Here is a 19,863-nt window from a genome sequence, read left to right as displayed (position 1 = left end):
ACCAATCTTTTAATGTGGTACCTCTACTTTCAAAATGTCCATTTTGATACCTTGTTTTTGTGTCATTAATCAATCTGGTACCTCTAACTAACGGCATTACTTTTTTACATGTCAGCACACATGTCCAATTATAAGGTGATTCGTGTACTTTGTTAGCATATTATTTCATTTCTTTTATTTTTACGTTTTCTTTATTTCAATTTTGGTTAATTATTCATTTTTGGAATATTTATTATTTAGTCCTTTAAAGTTGTTAATAAGCTTGTTGACATGGCAAAATGTGCCACATGTCACATTTTTATTGGCCAAAATGCCATGTAACAAAGTTAAAAGTGAGGAATTATTTTATGGACCTTTTCATCACATCATCCATTGTCCTTTTCTAATTATTTAATGACATGTTAACAAATTTTTTTCATGCAATTGATCATAATTTTACTATTTTTTTATCTAAAATCCTGAACCCTGAACCCCAAACTCAAAATCTTGAAACTCGAACCCAAAACCTTGAATCCTCAAGGATTTGGGGCTCGAGGTTCAAAGTTTAGGATTTTGGGTTCGAGGTTCGGACTTTAAGATAAAAAATTACCAAAATTATGTACCAATCACATAGAAAAATAGTTGAAATGTCATTAAATAATTGGAAAGAGGCCATAAATAATGTGATGGGAAGTGTTCATAAAATATTTTTTTTGTTAAAAGGAGGTACCATATTGATAAATGGAAACAAAGTTCAGGTATTAAATTTAACTTTTTGAAAGTAGAGGTTTCACATTAGAAGATTGGTCAAAGTTTGGAGGAAAATATGCTATTATCCCAAAAAGTTTAAGCCCCAAATTAACTAAATGAAAAAAAAAAACCTTAAGTACTTAAGTTTAAGTATCTATTTGAATCTTAAAGTCAAGTTCATGTACCAAAATAGATATTTACCCAGAAAAGCACACCTTAATCAAAGCTCTTTAAATTAAATCAAATTTCAATTTCAATTTTTTTTTAATCCATGACTCATTATAAGCTATAGTAGAATTTTACTTAATTAGTGAATTTAGTTTTTTCATTTTAATTTTATATTTTTTAAATTTAAATTTTAATTTTGATAAAAGATAATTGTTAAATTATTAAGTTATGCTATTTTTAAAATTTAATGTGATAAATATATTAACACATATGTAATATCATATCGATTATTATTTTCACAAATTACTCACTAAAAAGTTAGTTAATGGATTTTACGACTATCATTTTTGTTAAGATTAGAATTTCAAAACCCGAAAAGTATAAGAACTTAAAATAATCAATTGGAAGAATACTGAGTAAATCTATAATTTTACCTAAAGTATAATACTAATAACTAAATTTAACCAAATGAATTTAACATCTACGGTTTAAATAAAGACTAAATTTTAAAATTTTAAAAATATAAAGAGTAAAGTTGATCAAATTAAAGTGTAATTCACATCTTATGCAGAGTACATGGACTAATAGCAGCATTTGACCTTTTTAAAAATAGTTGAAAACGATAGCGTTTCAATCACAACTTAAATTCTCGCAACCTGATCTTTGCAGTTCTTACCAGTGAGTGTGTCCACAATAACACAAAGCCTTACCAAAACAGTAATAAAATGAACAAAGCAAACTCAAAACCAAACAAATAAAGGCAATAAAAAGAATCTCTTTTTGATTTATAGTGAAGAAACCAAACCATAAACATCCCAAGTGTTGAAGCTTCCTACATTTTTTTTCTGAAACCCCACACACCATTTATCAAATCTCTGTTACAGTTCTTCTTTCTTTCTTTCTTTTGCTTTGATATTTCGTATAACAACATGAAAAATCTGGGTTTAATCTTGTATTGTTCTTCATGTTCAACATGGAACATCATCGTTTTCATTTGCAGTTTTATGTTAATGCATTCAAATGTTGTAGTACATGCAGAAAGCTTTGAATTTGACTCACTTTTACAGCTCCCAAAATCTGGGTCATCAGCAAGAATCCGACCCAGAGCTAAACAGGTTCTCTCTGTCAGTGATTTTGGTGCTAAAGGAGATGGTTACCATAATGACACCAGGGTATCAATTTCATGCCTTTTTCTTTTTCATATTATATATAATTTTCAGTTTTAGAAATGATGAGTATGTTGTTAATTTAGTGTACTTGTGAGTTGAATGGTACCCTTTCTGAGAAATTGAAGAATTTTATTGATTGTGGTAAAATAATCAAGGACAGGGTTATCTCATTTTTGTAGTAATTTGGGAATGTTTGAGGAATGAAGGTGGGATTTAATTTCCTTCCAAGCATTTTTCTTGTTTAATACTGATTGGTTAGTAATGTAATTGAAAATTATTATTAATATTTAGCAATTTGGGTAGAACTGTATGTATACATTCTATTGTCTGGTTTATTAAATAAGGATAACTGATATAGGGTAAAAGAACCATGGAGGCCCTTGTACTAGGAGTCATATTACATTTTGCTCCCTTTACTCAAAATATAGGCAAACTAGTCCTTGTACATTAGATTAAAGAGTAAATTGGTTCTTTCTATTAAAAATTTCATCTATTTGTATTATTAAAAACCGGCGTGGTTGAGGAATAACCAGATAGTGACATATGAAGTGCCACGTATATCTCATGCTAACATAGATGGGCCAATTTTTATCAGTAGAAATGGATGAAAATTTTAACTGATCGATTGGTTTGCTCTTTGATTCAATGTACAGGGACTAACTTGCCCTTCTTTTAGGGGAGGGGGTAAAATGCAATCTGACTCCTAGTACAGAAGCTTCTATGGTACTTTTACCTTGATATAGCAATGACCAAATGTTCTTTTTTTTTTTTTATGTAAAGTTTACATTTTGATGTTAAATTAACCAACTTGCTAGACTTAAATTTGTTTGCTGATATTGTATTATGTCCCTGCTTTTTCAGGCTTTTGAAAATGCCTGGAATGTAGCATGTTCTTCCCCTGGCAGGATAAGGATTGTAATACCGGCTGGATATACTTACCTGGTTCATCCTGTTGAGCTTGGTGGGCATTGCAAGTCAAAGATCACTTTGATGGTAAATTTATAACCAACATTTCTTTATCATATGTCATTCTCTTCCTTATATTAGTACTTAGCATTCCTTCCGGTCACTGCTTGGAATTGTCTTTAAATAGATTTCAGGTACCATTGTTGCTCCAAAAAACCCCAATGTCTGGGATGGTTTGAATCCTCGCAAGTGGCTTTACTTTCATGAGGTTAAACACCTACATGTAGTTGGGGGAGGAACTATCAATGGAATGGGACAACAATGGTGGGCTAGGTCTTGCAAAAGAAAGAAAACAAATGTACTGATTGATGCTCCAAGTTTCTGTATCTATGTTTATTTTCTGATATTATTCTCTGAACTATCCTTAAAGTGGCTTTGATTTCCTTTTTGCAGCCATGTCGGCATGCTCCAACCGTACGTCCTAGTTAGTGCCATGTATCTTCTTTTTTACTAGCATGCCTCAGGGAATGTTATGTTCCCCTAATTGTTTTCACAAATGAAATGTAGGCTTTGACTTTCCACAAGTGTAAGGATCTGAAAGTCCATGATCTTATGCTGGTCAACAGTCAACAGATGCATATAGCATTCACTAGTTGTCTAAGGGTTATGGTATCTAATCTTAAAGTGATAGCACCCTCTACTAGCCCCAACACAGATGGAATTCATATCAGTTCATCCCATGGTGTTGAAGTCAAGAATAGCGTTGTAAGAACAGGTTGGATCCTTTTCTGTCTTTTCATATTTTATTTCTACAGCTTTTATACATATGAACATTGACGTTTCTTATGTTGATTTTGCACTCACTAATTCTTTTAGGAGACGATTGCGTTTCAATAGTTGGCAATACTTCTCGTGTCCAAATCAGAAACTTTGTTTGTGGACCTGGTCATGGTATAAGGTAAGATCATTTTTCAGACTAGTTAAAGGTCAGGGTTAGCATGAGTAAGTTGATTAACTTTGATGTGCTTCAATCAGTATTGGAAGCTTGGGAAAATCAAACTCTTGGGCACAGGTTCGTAATGTACTTGTTGATGGAGCTTTCATTTCCAACACGGAGAATGGAGTGCGGATCAAAACATGGCAGGTATCATCAAGTTCTCATAAATGTTTTTGTCTCATGTTCATGTGTGTGGTAAATGGGATTACTGACTATGGAAATTACGCTTGATAAATCTGGGTTTTTCTTATATCTTTTCTAGGGAGGTAGTGGTTATGCTTCCGATATGAAGTTCATGAATATATTGATGGAGAATGTAGCGTATCCAATCATTATTGATCAATATTATTGTGATTCAGACCTGCCATGTGCTAACCAGGTATCAGTTCTTTATAATGCTTGAGGCCTGCAAAGAATTTCATAATTTGTAGTCGTGATGGGATTACACACTGTCTTACCGTTCTTGGAGTATGCAGACATTGGCTGTTAAAGTGGACAATATCTCCTATGTGCACATTAAGGGAACATCAGCTGTGGAGGAAGCAATAAGATTTGCTTGCAGTGATAGCCTTACATGTGAAGGGTTATATTTGGAAGATATTCAACTCGTTTCGAAAGCTAGAGGCATCACTAAATCTTTTTGTTGGGAAGCTTATGGCTCAAGTTTGGGTCTAGTGCAGCCCGCTCCATGCCTAACATGCAGTGATGGCTTCATTAAGCAGAAAGTTCCTTATGGCCTGCCTATTGGTTCCTTTTGAGTGGATCGTAATACTTCCTTCCAACCATGTTGGAGTCAGCAACGGCATAAGTATTGGAGCATTGCTGCAGAGGTTTATTTGCTTGAAATCCAAAGAACACGTTGTGGATGTGCAACAAATTTCTCTCAACAATTGATCTAACAGAAAAACGAACTTACCGGAAACTTGTACTGCTAAAATGTAGGGGAATTATAGGTACCTTATAATACACTTTCCCCTCTTCTGAGTAATGTATGTAAATAGCAGCTTAGCAAAGATTGTAATTATGCTGTGTTCCATGAAATAGCGCTTTGCATAGATTAGTAAAGATGACTACTGTGCTGCAAAACTAGGGTGAGTACGCATATATGTATTGCTACACAAACATATATATACATATTTGGTTTCAAGAATTTGACATTGTTTAGGGAAGTTTTACTTTTAATAAACAAGTGGAGTACTTTTTGATCAGTTTGCAAAGGAAAACTTAGCATAGTTTACTTTCATGAAATTGTTCAAATGATAGCCAAACATAAATAGAAGCAGGGGATAAAAACTTCTCAGACAGAAGTGAAGCACCTTGCCATATTTAAAACTTGAAACTAAGAATAAGATCTGAAAAAGGGCGAAAAAGTCTGTCGAGTTGCTTCATTTTCCCATTCTATTTCTGCCCACCAATCCTCATTTCCATCAATGGTGATTCGATTCCCTTTTGCACTGTCAGAATTGAGGGGAAGCTTCTTCAGTTCAGGACAGATGCCTACAAAAATATATTTCAAACATGGGAAGGGTAGGACTTCAATTTCCATAGACTGCACAAAACAAGTTTTTCAAGCTTTAAAAATGGAATGGGGTATGGGATTCTAACATCAGCCACTTCACCAAACTTTCCTTGGCTCAATATTTCTTCAATTTTAACACACTGAACTAATCCAAGGTACCTTAGATTTGGAACAAGAATCAGCCAAGTCACGTCTGTCAATTTGTGACAATCTTGAAATGAAACGCTGGTCAAGGTGTAAAAAGGTGAAGTGTAACTAGTACCCGGAGAGACCCAAGTGTGCAGCTTTTCCATTTTTATTTCCTCTACATTCTCGCAATTCCGTAAATTTAGTGTTTGTAAACACTCCACATTTTCTAAATGTAAAACATTGAACACATTTTGACTCTTTAAAACCACTCAACCTGAATTCTTGGGTGCAGCATCGAAACAAGTTGAAGCTAAGAGATCTTTCTAGAGCAAACATGCTTGTGAGTGGTAGCATACTTAGTGTATTCAAATGTTGCAAACTTTTCAATTCCTCTATAAGATTTTCATTACCACCATTCAGAACATTGTCTTCCTCTGGATAATCTTCACTTGTCAAGCTCGTTATTCTGAATATTTGCAGCCTGGAAAAACTAGATATCAGATTCCGTGGGATTCTTCTGAGATAGGGTATGCAACTCAAGTCCAACATTTTCAGTTTTGTCAAGGATTTCAACTCTATTGCCAACTCCCTGATAGCTGTATGAGATAGATCAAGACATTCTAATGAAATCAATTGCGAAATTCCCCTAGGCAGTACTTGTAAAGCACTGCTATTTGACAAGTTGAGAACAGTTAAATGAGGCATAAACTGGAAGAACCCATAATTGATCACTTTCAACTTATTTTCGCTAAGAAACAAGGAATGAAGGTTAGGGCATTTAGGTGTTTCTATGATAACTTCAATATTATTTTTCATGACTGACATTCTTTTTGCACATTCCCATATCTTAATATCTGGTTCTTCAAATAATTGAGCCCCTGCTTTTACAAAAAATTTATTCTCTTTTGCTTCAAGCTCACATACTATCCATAAAACCATGTCACGGATTACATCATGCATCTTGACAAATCTTCTCCATCCCTTTCCAATAAACATGCATTAAGAAGAGAGCTGATAATATAGTCTCCTTGCATTTGAGCTTCACTAATTCTATCAAATTCATTCAACATCCCTTCACAAAACCAATACTCCACTAATCTCTTTTTAGGAATACAATAATCTTCAGGATACAAACAACAATATAAGAGACAACATTTCATTGTCACATTAGGCAAATTATCATAACTGAATTTTAAAAGTGGAAATACCTCATTTTCCATTTTCGGTAATGAACATCTCTTTAACATCTCAATTGCATATTTCCAATCCCCAGGTGTTGTCTTGCAAGCCATGGCACGACCGATTGTAATTAATGCAACAGGCAACCCACCACACCCTTCGACTACTTGTTTAGCTAGTTTTCTAATATTTGGATGGCTATTGAGGGTTTCATCTCCAACCTTGTCTTGGAACAATTTCCAAGCATCTTTTGGCTCCAGGCACTCCACTTTGATTTTCTCCCGAGCTTCCATTTCACCACATAACTCCAAATATCGAGTGGTGAAAATAAGTTTGGAACCATTGTCTTGGCTTGGTTTTGGTATCCCAACTTGGTTCAAATCCACCCTTTCCCACAAATCATCCAATAATACAACAAATCTCTTGATGCGCAACACCCAATAAATATCTACAGCTTTCTCTTCAACACTTATTCTTCCAGGATTCAGCTGAAAACCCAATTTTTCCACCGATCTTATTTTGAATCTTTCCTATATCATAACCATTAGACACCAGCGCCCAAATTACAACATCGAGACCATTCGCTGTAGTGCAGAACTTGATTTGGGTCAAGAGAGTTGTCTTGCCAACGCCCCCCAAACCATAAAGGCCAATGATCCCCACATCTTTGTCCACAATACATGTTGGAATATTTTCAAATATTTATAGTATCCCAATAACTATAAATGAATGGGTGTAATTAATCAAAAGATAAAACTTTTGGTCATTGGTCAAAAGTTATATCATTTGATTTTTTAAAAAAGAATTATAACTATTCAAAAAATATTATTTATAGTTACAAAATTAAATGAATAATTATTATTATTTATTTATTCATAAAGACACCTATTGAAAGATGTCTCTATGAAGAGACATGAAAATTCCTATAAATAGGAATGGGATTTCATTTGGAAATCATATCAACAAATTCTAATATTATTTCTTCTCTTCCTTCATTTTCTAATATTATTAGATTATTCTATAAAGTATTGCTGCAGAAATCCTTTGTAGAAATTGAGTTTTTGTTATACATTACTCAGTGCATAGTAGACTATTCTCGTCAGTGCAAAACGCAAATAGCCATTGGCTTCATTGTATCCTCGAGGTTAATTTGCTTGGAACTCGTTTGCACACTGAAGATAAGTGGGGGCGAATATAACCTTAAAGATAGTGGCTTGATACACGCCTTGGAGCCTGTCCTATTTCTTCTTTTTCTTTTCGAGTTCCGATCATGTGTTCGAGTTTTTTCCTTACCGGAGTTTTGTAATAACAATTTTAAGGTTATATTTCATGATGACTACCACAACACATGAAAGTGGAACACTAAGGGAGTTGGCTTCCAACTTTGTTAAACTTGATCGTTTTGATGGTGGCAATTTTCGACGATGGCAGAAAAAGATGCACTTTTTGTTATCAACTTTGAAGATTGCTTATGTTTTGGATACTCCAAGACCTGAAGAGAATGAAAATGAATCTGTTGCTGCAACCCGAGAAAGACAAAAATGGGACAATGCTGATTACATGTGCATGGGCCACATATTGAATGGTTTATCTGATGGTTTGTTCGACACCTACCAAAACGATGTCACCGCTAAAGAATTATGGGACAAATTGGAGGCAAGATACATGACCGAAGATGTTACAAGTAGAAATTTCTTGTCAGTCGTTTCAATAATTATCAAATGGTTGATGGTCGTTCTGTTATGGAACAATTTCGTGATATTGAAAAGATGCTGAATCAATTTAAGCAATATGATATGAAAATGGATGAAATGATTGTGGTATCCTCCATAATAGACAAACTTCCTCCATCTTGGAAAGACTTTAAAAGAAGTCTAAAACATAAGAAAGAGGAAATATCTCTTGAGGCTTTGGCAAATCATCTTCGTATTGAAGAAGAGTATCGAAAACAAGATCAGAACCTAAATTCTGAAAATGGGGGGAGATTGTTGGAATATTTTCAAATATTTATAGTATCCCAATAACTATAAATGAATGGGTGTAATTAATCAAAAGATAAAACTTTTGGTCATTGGTCAAAAGTTATATCATTTGATTTTTTAAAAAAGAATTATAACTATTCAAAAAATATTATTTGAATAGTTACAAAATTAAATGAATAATTATTATTATTTATTTATTCATAAAGACACCTATTGAAAGATGTCTCTATGAAGAGACATGAAAATTCCTATAAATAGGAATGGGATTTCATTTGGAAATCATATCAACAAATTCTAATATTATTTCTTCTCTTCCTTCATTTTCTAATATTATTAGATTATTCTATAAAGTATTGCTGCAGAAATCCTTTGTAGAAATTGAGTTTTTGTTATACAAAGCAGAGTCTTGAGATTTCACTGCTTCTTCAAATGTAATAGGATCAGATTCGGTATTATAACAATAAGGTATCTTATTGCATATACTTTCATTATGTTTCTTGTAGAAGGAAAAGGTGAAAGTATATGCAATAAGATACCTTATTGTTATAATACCGAATCTGATCCTATTACATTTGAAGAAGCAGTGAAATCTCAAGACTCTGCTTTTTGGAAAGAAGCAATAAATGATGAAATGGATTCAATAATGGGAAATCAAACTTGGATCTTAGTTGATCTTCCACCAAGTTCCAAACCAATAGGTTGTAAATGGATCTTCAAAAAGAAAATGAAGGTCGATGGAACCATTGATAAATTTAAAGCAAGGTTGGTAGCAAAAGGTTTTACACAAAGACAAGGTATTGATTACTTTGATACCTATGCTCCAGTAGCAAGAATTGCTACAATTAGACTATTAATATCACTTACCTCTATATATAATTTGGTTGTTCACCAAATGGATGTTAAAACTGCATTTTTAAATGGTGAATTGGAAGAGGAAGTGTACATGGAGCAACCGGAAGGATTTGTTGTTCCAGGACAAGAGCATAAGGTATGTAAGCTTGTTAAATCTTTATATGGGCTTAAACAAGCACCAAAACAATGGCACCAAAAGTTTGACAAGGTTGTTTTAGCTAATGGCTATAAAATAAATGAATCCGATAAGTGCATATATAGTAAATTTGATAATGGAAAGGGTGTTATAATTTGCTTATATGTAGATGACATGCTCATTTTTGGCACGGATTTGGAACAAATAGAAAACACAAAGAAATTCTTGTCAAACAACTTTGCCATGAAGGATATGGGTGTAGCAGATGTTATTCTTGGGATTAAAATAACCCGAGATGAAAGCACTATAGCTTTATCACAATCACATTACATTGAAAATGTGCTTAAAAAGTTTGATCTTTTCAACTGTATACCAGCATCTACACCTATGGATCCTCAATTAAAATTAGTATCTAATGCTGGTAGGAAAATTGATCAATTGAAATATGCAAGTCTAATTGGTTGTCTTATGTACATAATGACTTGTACAAGACCAGATATTGCATATGCTATTGGAAAATTGAGTAGATACACAAGTAATCCAAGTAGTTTGCATTGGCAAGCTTTAAATAGAGTACTTAGGTACTTAAAGAAAACTATTAACTATGGATTGTGTTATAATGGATATCCTCCAGTTTTAGAAGGGTATTCGGATGCTAGTTGGATTACAAGTTTGGAAGATCATGCATCTACTAGTGGGTGGATCTTCATTCTTGGTGGAGGAGTCATTTCTTGGGGTTCCAAGAAACAAACATGTATTACTGATTCCACCATGGCAGCAGAATTTATTGCATTAGCCGCTGCATCTAAAGAAGCAGAATGGTTAAGAAATTTGCTTTATGATGTACCTTTATGGCTTAAGCCAATTTCACCTATTTCTATCCGTTGTGATAGTGAGGCTACTCTAGCAAAGGCATATAGCCAAGTATATAATGGAAAGTCTAGACACATTGGATTAAGACATAGTTATGTCCGACAATTAATCTCTGATGGAGTGATCACTATTAATTATGTGAGGTCAAGTGAAAATTTGGCAGATCCTTTGACAAAAAATCTTGCTAGAGATGCAGTAAAAAGGACCTCAAAAGGGATGGGACTCAAGCCTATTAATTAGAGTCACCCATGATGGAAACTCGACTCAACGCTTGGTATAACGTCAAGTCTTGAGTTCAATGAGACAAAGTACATCATTAGTATGTGACTGTTAGCACTATAAATAAATCCATCCTAAGATTAAAGTGCTAGGTACCCGTAATAATAAGGGAAGGATGAGTAATGTACTCTTAATGGACCCATAACATAAATATGTTAGAGTGTTATAATTACAGGAACACTTTTGATGGGATCTACCTATGTGAGTGGAAGTGTGGCCGCTTCTAGGAGCTTAAGGGCTTGGCTCTGACAGCACTCATGAAAAGAGGACATCGACACATGGCTATAATAGTGTCCCTAGATACTATGCATTGACTGATGTTGAAATCATTGTGTGAGATGTGTTCAGTTAATCAAATGGAATAGTTGGTTCAAAGCTTAGTCTACCATACAATTTCGATTAACTTTAACATGTTTTCACTAAGTGAAGGTTCAATCGTAAGACACCTTTATTTATGCAAATTGATTTCCAAGAATATCAAAATCTAAATATTTTGAAAATGGAGGGAGATTGTTGGAATATTTTCAAATATTTATAGTATCCCAATAACTATAAATGAATGGGTGTAATTAATCAAAAGATAAAACTTTTGGTCATTGGTCAAAAGTTATATCATTTTATTTTTTAAAAAAGAATTATAACTATTCAAAAAATATTATTTGAATAGTTACAAAATTAAATGAATAATTATTATTATTTATTTATTCATAAAGACACCTATTGAAAGATGTCTCTATGAAGAGACATGAAAATTCCTATAAATAGGAATGGGATTTCATTTGGAAATCATATCAACAAATTCTAATATTATTTCTTCTCTTCCTTCATTTTCTAATATTATTAGATTATTCTATAAAGTATTGCTACAGAAATCCTTTGTAGAAATTGAGTTTTTGTTATACATTACTCAGTGCATAGTAGACTATTCTCGTCAGTGCAAAACGCAAATAGTCATTGGCTTCATTGTATCCTCGAGGTTAATTTGCTTGGAACTCGTTTGCACACTGAAGATAAGTGGGGGCGAATATAACCTTAAAGATAGTGGCTTGATACACGCCTTGGAGCCTGTCCTATTTCTTCTTTTTCTTTTCGAGTTCCGATCATGTGTTCGAGTTTTTTCCTTACCGGAGTTTTGTAATAACAATACAGTTCCATACCTTTTCGATTGTGGGTTGTAGAGCAATTGGCCGCTCTTCAGGTCTTACCACCACTGAAGCTGCAGGTTGACTTTCCGCTACCTTGTCAAAAACTCCTTTACTTATGAGATCATTTATTGCTTGAAGCATTTTGGCCACTTTTTTACCAAACTTGTAGCTAGACAAGCAATTCTTGGAAGCAAAGCCGCCAAGACACAAGTTATTCATTTGTTGAGGGCCATTTGCAACCAATTTTTCAGCCTCAGTTATCATAGTTTCAGCTTTTGAAAGCCATAGCTGAACTCGCTCAAGTCGCTTCAATCAACCATCCTTTGCACGTCGTCCCTTTGTGCTCTCAGATCTTGAAGAGCTTCAGTTAAAGTTGCAAACGTTTGTTTAAGCTTGCATACGTAATTAACATGCCCAACAAGGCGACAATGGAACCCCAGCTACGAATGATGAAATTCTCTAAAGCAACTCCTACTGAGAAGCAATTCTCCATGATTCAGGTAGGTAAATAAAAGATAAAAACGAAGGAATGAAAATGAGGATTGGATGGATGAAGAGTGGAATTGTTTCTAAATGAATTCTTATGGACAACTAGAAATTATTAAAAAAACATACTGCCAAAAGATTACAATTAAAGACAGGTACTGTGGAAAAATCAAACAAGGTCACTTGGTCTTTTTATAATATAAGAAAATGTACATCAAGTTAGGTTATACTCTTGTACTAGTGGCCTAGGTGCCAAGTTTGAGCCAGGCTCAATTAAAATTTTAAGTCTGTTTGTTAGGTTTGAGTTTGAATTAATTTAAAAATGTATTTAAAATTTTGTTAAAAGTCCAACTCAAATAAAAGTGTCTCTAAAATAGTAATAAAATAAATAATAAAACAAGAGTTATATAATAACAATAAAATAGTAGCAACATAATAGTGAAATGATAATAAATTAGTGAAAACCATTAAGAAAATAGCAAAAAGAAATCTGCAGTTTTTTTTACATACTCGGGCCAGGCCGAAAATATCTTACTTGAGGCCTAGTCTGTTTTCTAAACGAGTCTTATTTTTTTTGTCAATGTCAAATTTTTAAGCCTATATTTTTACTCAAACTCTCTCACTTTTCCGATTGACTCACTTGAGCTGGCCTATGAGTAGGTCTATGTTATACTAGTTTTCTTAATTGATAAAATATAATATGATTCTATATTTGATTAAATGAAACATGTGTATTATTATAAAAATAATATATATTTTTTATTTTTATTTAAGTTATATTATTGTTATGATATTTTTAGTTTTTATAAAAATTTATTCATTTATAAAAAATATTATATGTATAATATTAATCATGAAATTTTGTTACTGTTTTATATATTAACATATATTAAATAACAATTCTATAAACTTATTTTAAATTTTATATGCAATGTTGAAGAATTTTCTTTGGATAAGTTTTTTTTAAATTTTAATTAATATGATTATTTTTAACTATATATTTCTATTTTTTTAAAAGTTTACTTAGAAAATTAGATAATCTAAAAATTACAATTCAAATTTATTTAATAAAAATGTTAATTTTTTTGTAAAGGAAATTCATCAATTCATTCCATAAATGTGACTATAAACTTTGGAAAAAAAACAACAAATAGGTAGTGAAAGACTAATTTCATCAACACAAAAAGGCTTAAATCTTAGTATCAATATAATATTATGGCACATTCACAATTAACTCTGTCACAACTCAAGCACAATATATTTAGAGTAATTGCAAGTACTTAACGTGATAAGAAAATAAATCCCAGGTGGTCTAAAATGGCAGGCAAAAATTGCAAAAAAAAAAGCATCTACCAAACTAGAAAAGACAACGACAAAATCCCTAAAATCACTTGCAAAAGTAAAACTATATGTAAAAGTAAGACTAGAAAACTTGTACAAGATAAGACAAAAACTTGAAAAAAAAATGAAGACTTATTAAGCAATGAAAAAAAACATATAATACTTAAACAACACAAGTCCAAACCAATTTGTGAAATAATTTATTATTCTGAAATACTCCCAAAACAGAAGCAAATTAAGAAGCTGGTGAACAACTACCATTCAAGTATCTATGAACAACTCATTTTCTAAGAGAAACTACTAGTGGCCAATGGGGGTTTAATGATGACAAACACTGCTATATGTCCTTCATAACTTGTGAAAGGAGTGAAGATACTCACAAAACATATTAACAAACTAAAAAGAAAAAAAAAACATGTAGAGTGAATGAGGAAAACAATAAAAAGAAAGGGTTGATGAGAGGGAAGGGGGAAAGACAAGTAGTAGCCAACCCGAATGCTAGCACCTTAACTGAGCAAATTAAGGGAGAAGAAGCAAACGGCTTGAAGAAAAAAAAGAAAAAATTTTAGGTTTTTTTTTTTAGTTACAAATGTGGAAGTTGAGCTTTAGTTCAACCAAAAACCAAAACCACTATTTAACCCAGATCTTGTAACAAAATGTCCTGCACCACTGGAAGCGGTTGTGTGAAGACGTGCAACCCGTTTGCCCAATCTCTAACCCATTTAGACATCACATCTGCTGCTATGTTCATTGTCCTTACTACATGCTTGATTTAAACCTGTCTATCCCTCTTCATCCAGTTACAAATCTCCAACGCCACCTTATGAGTTCCCATTTTCCCTATTCCAAGTATTGACTCCAAAACACTCTTGCTATCACTCTGGACTAACAACCTACGCACCCTTTTGTCTTACGCTATTCTAACCTCATCCAAAACCGCTTGAAGTTCAGCGTCCAAAACTGAGCCCACCCCTAAGTTGCAACCATAACCAGATACCCAATACCCCTTCGAATCTCTTACCAAACCTTTAGCTGTCGCATTACCAGATATAACATCAACTCCACCATCTGCATTCAATTTAACCTATCCAATCGGAGGTTTTTCCCAACCTATGGAATTTTGTTCCCGCAAGATCGCTCCCTTTTTCGTTGACAAATAGCCCAAGACCAGCTAGTCATGACAATATCATCTGTCAGATGTTGGTTAGCAAATATTTCCAAATTCCTACCTTTCCATAACCTCCAAACAACATTAGAAAACATGATTTCCCACCTTACCCCCTTAACAAACAAATTATCCTCATACTTAATGTTAGCCAGTAACCAATGTTCAAAATCAAGAGTAAAGAAATCATTAGACAGACCATCAATAACTAACCTTTTCCAAGCTGCTTGCGCTAATGGACAAGTTCTTAGAGCATGGTCGATATTTTCTAATACATGGCCACACATATAGCAAGATTTATCATCGGATAATCCCCTTCGGCATTTTTCTTCATTAGTCAATACTCTACCATGGATGCATAACCACGGGAATTGTCTTATTCGTTGTGGCACCCTCACTCTCCAAATCATTTTCCATTTTGCATCCCCACCCCCCCAAAATCCAAGAATTCTGATCGAGAGTTTTATAACCCCCTGCTACTGTGTAACTACCAGATTCAGCCGCCTTCCAATAGCAAATATCTCTTCCTTCACTTTCCAAATGTGGACAAGATTTAACAAGCAAATTGATAATCTGGTGAGGTAATTCACCAATGAAACACGACCAGTTCCAATCGCCTTCTGGTGTCACCACAGCGTAGACCGTAGCATTCGGAAATGTTGGTTGCGGTACTGTGCAATAATCTGTCAATGGACCCAAGTCCCTAAACCAGGTATCTGTCCAGAATTTCACCTCTCGACCAGTTACCACCTTCCAAGCCATATTTCCCTGAATGTCCTTCCAAACGCTCCTCAGAGACCGCCAAATATAGCTGCAACTACTAGAAGATAAAATCTCTGGTAAACGTTCAGTTACCTTATATTTTGATCGCAAAACTTTCACCCATAAAGACTCCATGTTGTTATTCAAACGAAATAGATATATGTATAAATAAGTTATCATATAAATTTACATTTTAATTAATATTTTCATAGTATACTTAGAACAGTATTGTTAATAAATTTGCATACCATAAATTTTGGTTTAAATGCTGTTGAAAATATGTTAAAAATATTATTTCGTGAGAGATATTAGGAAAGTGGAATGATAGCAAAAACAGAAATAGAAACAACATATTGGAACAAAAGATGATGAATATAGTAATTCTCTCTTATGGAAACCTCTTTATTTTGTCAAAAATGAAATATCATACAACAACGATTCAACAAAGCACTACTCAGTCTTTAGGATTTTGTACATTTCATTTAGGAAAATATCTGAAAGAGGGCAAAAAAGTATCTCGAGTGGCTTCATTCTCCCATTCCACAGTTGCCCACCAATCTTTGCTTCCCAAAATGGTGATCTGATTCCCTTTCGCACTGTCTAAGTTGAGAGGAAGCTTCTTCAGTTTTGGACAATCACCCAACAAAGAAATACTTTTCAGACCTGGGAAGGGTAAGGCATCCCAATATATGCTCTTCAATTCTGGTAGATAACCTAAAGCAAGTGTTTTAAGCTTCAAAAATAGTTTAGGATATGGTATTCCAACCACATCTGCAATTTCACCGAGTTTTCTCTCACTCAATATTTCTTCCAGTTTTGCACAACCAAATATCGAAATGTAGCATAGATTAGGAGCAAGAATCAACCAGGTTGTATCTACCAACTTATTACAACCTCTAATTACAACATGGCTTAATGTGTGAAAGGTTGAAGTATAATTAGTATTCGGAGACAGTTTTTCCATTTTAATCTCCTCTATACTTCCACAACCCTCGAAATATAATGTCTCTAGACGCTCCATGTTTTCCAAGCATAAAACATTAAACACATTTGACTCTCTAAGATGCCTCAAATGTAGTGCTTGGGTGCAACATTGAAACAAGTGGAAGCTCACAAATCTTTCTAGAGCAAACAAGCTTTTAATTGGTGGTATCGTTAGTGTGTTCAAATGTCGCAAACTTTTCAGCTCTTCTGTAAGATTTTCATTGTCCCCATTCAGAACATTATCTTCCTTTGGATAGTCTCCACTTGTCGTGCACCATGCCCTAAATATTTGTAATTTGGAAAAACTAGATATCAGATGCGGTGGGATTTTCCTGAGATCGTATGTGTAACTCAAGTCCAACATTTTCAGTTTTGTCAAAGATTTCAACTCCATTGGCAACTCTGTTATGCTAGTCCAGGATAAATCGAGAGATTGTAGTGAAGTCAATTGTGAAATTCCCTCAGGCAATGCTCGTAAACCTATATTCTCTGACAAGTTTAACACCATTAGATGAGGAATAAACCGGCAGAAGCCATTGCTGATCACCTGCAACTTATTTTCGCTAAGAAACAAAGTTCGAAGGTTAGGGCATTTAGGTGTTCCTTTGAGAACTTCAATCTGGTTTTTCATCACTGACATTCTTTTTGCACCTTCCCATGCCATAACATCTGGTTCTTCAAATAATTGAGCCCCTGCTTTTACAAAAAATTTCTCTTTTGTTTCAAGCTCACACGCTATCCACAAAGCCATGTCACGAACCACATCATGCATCTTAACACAATCTTCTCCACCTATTTCACCACCATTTTCCAATAAACAAGCACTAAGAAGAGAGTTGATAATGTAGTTTCCTTGCATTTGAGCTTCGCAAATTCTATCAAATTCATTCAACAGCCCTTCACAAAACCAATACTCCACTAATCTTTTTTTGGGAATACAATAATCTTCTGGATACAGGCAACAATATAAGAGGCAACATTTCATTGTCACGTTAGGCAAATTATCATAACTGAGTTTTAAAAGTGGAAATACCTCATTTTCCATTTTCGGCAATGAAGATCGCTTCAACTTTTCAATTGCATATTTCCATTCCCCAGGTGTTGTCTTGCAAGCCATGCCACGACTGATTGTAATTAATGCAAGAGGTAACCCACCACACCTTTCGGCTACTTCTTCAGCTAGTTTTCGTATATCTGGATGACTATTGAGAGTTTCATCTCCAACTTTGTCTTGGAACAATTCCCAAGCCTTGTCTGGTCCCAGGCACTCCACTTTGATTTTCTTTCGAGCTTCCATTTCGCCACATACCTCCAAAGATCGAGTAGTGAAAATAAGTTTGGAACCATTTTCTTGGCTTGGTTTTGGTATCCCAACTTGGTTCAAATCCACCCTCTCCCATAAATCATCCAATAATACAACAAATCTCTTGTTGCACAACACCCCATAGATATCTACAGCTTTCTCGTCAACACTTTTACTCTTCCAGAATGCATCTGAAAAGCCAATGTTTCCACCAATTCTATCTTGAATCTTTCCAACATCAGAATGTTTAGACACCAGTGCCCAAATTATAACATCGAAATCATTTGGTGTGGTGCTGAACTTATTGTTAATTTGAGTCAGGAGTGTTGTCTTGCCAACGCCCCCTAAGCCATAGAGGCCAATGACCCCCACATCTTTGTCCTCGATGCAGCTCCATACTTTTTCGATCATGGATTCTTGAGCAATTGGCCGCTCTTCAGGTCTTACCACCACTGAAGCTGCAGGCTGACTCTCTGCTACCTTTGCAAAAGCTCCGTTACTCCTATGATCATTTATTTTCTTAAGCATTTTGGCCACTTTTTTACCAAACTTGTAGCTAGACAAGCAATTCTTGGAAGCACAGCCGCCGAGACACAAGTTATTCATTTGTTGAGGGCTATCTGCAATCAACTTTTCTGCCTCTGTTATCATAGTTTCTGCTTTTGAAAGCCATAGCTGAACTCGCTCAAATGGCTTCAATAGTCGTTGTTCAGCCAGATCGACCTCCCTTTGCATGTCGCTCCTTAGTGCCCTCAGTTCTTGAAGAGCAACAGATAGAGTTGGAAGAGTTTGTTTAAGCTTGCATACGTAATTAGCATGGCCAACAATGGAATCCAAGCCACGAATGATGAAATTCTCTAAACCAATTTGGACTGAGCAGCAATTACCCATGATTCTGGTAAAGTAAATTAGATTAGATTAAGAATACAAATACGAGTAAGGAAATTACTAAATAATTAGATTAGATTAAACATACAAATATGAATAAGAACATAACAAAATATTAGAAATTACTACATGCAGCCAATACGATGATGATGACGATGGAAATAATATTTGATAAAGTGACATGAAAATAACAACAAAGCCACATTAAAAATGATAAAAGAAAAGAAAAAGATCAAGCAAAAGTGATTTTACCGGAGGAGGATTTGAGTTGAAGCCGTAGACCAAGTTCCACGATTCTTTCTTCTTCAATTCCTTTTTTTTTTTTATCTTACACAACCGATTACTTCCACGACCTCATATCTCCGGCATACTTGGCCAGCTTGACCACCACGTCGAAGCCCCCATTATCCTCAATTTGTCATCCTCTCTACTCTTGACTCGACTCTTCCTTTTTCTTTTGTTTCTAGATTTTTTAGGTCAAATTCTTTTATTGGACCTTGAGCTTTGTGTAAGTTGTAGATTTAGTACATTTATTTTAGTTTGATCAATTTTAGTCCTTGTACTTTTTGAATTTTGAAATTTTAATCCTATCCAAATGGTAGCAATTAAATTTGTTTGGTTAAACTATATTATTAGTCCTATATTATGCATAAAATTATAGATTTAGCTTATATTCTCTAACTAGATCATTTTTAGTCTCTATATTTTTTGAATTTTAAAATTTCAGTTTTAAGGCAAACGATAATCGTTAAGTCAATTAATTAATTTTTTGTGTGAATAATATATGAAAATAGCAAGTTGGCATAGTATTCCGCATGCGATAATATGTTTGACATATAAAATTTTAAAAATAATAGAACTTAATAAAATT

At 34.0% G+C, this 19,863-nt stretch overlaps 3 protein-coding genes across 4 annotated transcripts; 1 reads left to right on the top strand and 2 right to left on the bottom strand.

Annotated features, from left to right (window-relative positions):
• The first annotated feature begins 1,589 nt into the window (after positions 1-1,589).
• Positions 1,590-5,177, top strand: LOC107937387 (probable polygalacturonase At1g80170). Of its 2 annotated transcripts, XM_016870259.2 has the most exons (10): positions 1,932-2,069; positions 2,720-2,789; positions 2,928-3,059; positions 3,160-3,330; positions 3,426-3,446; positions 3,540-3,747; positions 3,849-3,930; positions 4,008-4,116; positions 4,232-4,348; positions 4,446-5,177. In XM_016870259.2, the coding sequence occupies exons 2-10, from the start codon at positions 2,787-2,789 to the stop codon at positions 4,725-4,727; spliced, it is 1,125 nt and encodes a 374-aa protein (XP_016725748.2). In that variant the 5' UTR covers positions 1,932-2,069; positions 2,720-2,786; the 3' UTR covers positions 4,728-5,177. The 2 variants fall into 2 exon arrangements, with proteins under 2 accessions (XP_016725747.2, XP_016725748.2); XM_016870258.2 differs by lacking the exon at positions 2,720-2,789 and having other exon boundaries at positions 1,590-2,069.
• A 131-nt stretch (positions 5,178-5,308) lies between these two features.
• LOC107937369 (probable disease resistance protein At1g12290) lies at positions 5,309-12,327 on the bottom strand. Its single transcript, XM_041115482.1, has 4 exons — positions 12,076-12,327; positions 6,826-7,326; positions 5,998-6,598; positions 5,309-5,466 (listed from the first exon to the last, which is right to left on the bottom strand). Exons 1-4 carry the CDS (start codon positions 12,325-12,327, stop codon positions 5,309-5,311), a joined length of 1,512 nt encoding a protein of 503 aa, XP_040971416.1.
• A 3,859-nt stretch (positions 12,328-16,186) lies between these two features.
• On the bottom strand, positions 16,187-19,496 carry LOC107937390 (probable disease resistance protein At1g12290). Its single transcript, XM_016870263.2, has 2 exons — positions 19,245-19,496; positions 16,187-18,999 (listed from the first exon to the last, which is right to left on the bottom strand). Exon 2 carries the CDS (start codon positions 18,993-18,995, stop codon positions 16,296-16,298), a length of 2,700 nt encoding a protein of 899 aa, XP_016725752.2. The 5' UTR covers positions 18,996-18,999; positions 19,245-19,496; the 3' UTR covers positions 16,187-16,295.
• Positions 19,497-19,863: the final 367 nt, after the last annotated feature.

This window comes from Gossypium hirsutum, chromosome A06 (assembly GCF_007990345.1).
Source record: "Gossypium hirsutum isolate 1008001.06 chromosome A06, Gossypium_hirsutum_v2.1, whole genome shotgun sequence".
Taxonomy (NCBI): domain Eukaryota; kingdom Viridiplantae; phylum Streptophyta; class Magnoliopsida; order Malvales; family Malvaceae; genus Gossypium; species Gossypium hirsutum.
Note: the sequence above shows the minus strand (reverse complement) of the source record. Positions and strands in the feature narration are given on the sequence as shown.

What these genes read in the sequence shown, in the direction of transcription:
- LOC107937387 (XM_016870258.2), top strand. Translation starts at nt 1,827, where the DNA reads ATGAAAAATCTGGGTTTAATCTTGTATTGTTCTTCATGTTCAACATGG. An exon ending in GTTACCATAATGACACCAGG is followed by an intron (nt 2,070 to 2,927) that starts GTATCAATTTCA and finishes CTGCTTTTTCAG; the next exon opens with GCTTTTGAAAATGCCTGGAA. An exon ending in ACCTGCCATGTGCTAACCAG is followed by an intron (nt 4,349 to 4,445) that starts GTATCAGTTCTT and finishes TGGAGTATGCAG; the next exon opens with ACATTGGCTGTTAAAGTGGA.
- LOC107937369 (XM_041115482.1), bottom strand. Translation starts at nt 12,327, where the DNA reads ATGATAACTGAGGCTGAAAAATTGGTTGCAAATGGCCCTCAACAAATG. An exon ending in TACCGAAAATGGAAAATGAG is followed by an intron (nt 6,599 to 6,825) that starts GTATTTCCACTT and finishes TTTATTGGAAAG; the next exon opens with GGATGGAGAAGATTTGTCAA. An exon ending in TCTTATAGAGGAATTGAAAA is followed by an intron (nt 5,467 to 5,997) that starts GTTTGCAACATT and finishes ATATTTTTGTAG; the next exon opens with GCATCTGTCCTGAACTGAAG.
- LOC107937390 (XM_016870263.2), bottom strand. Translation starts at nt 18,995, where the DNA reads ATGGGTAATTGCTGCTCAGTCCAAATTGGTTTAGAGAATTTCATCATT.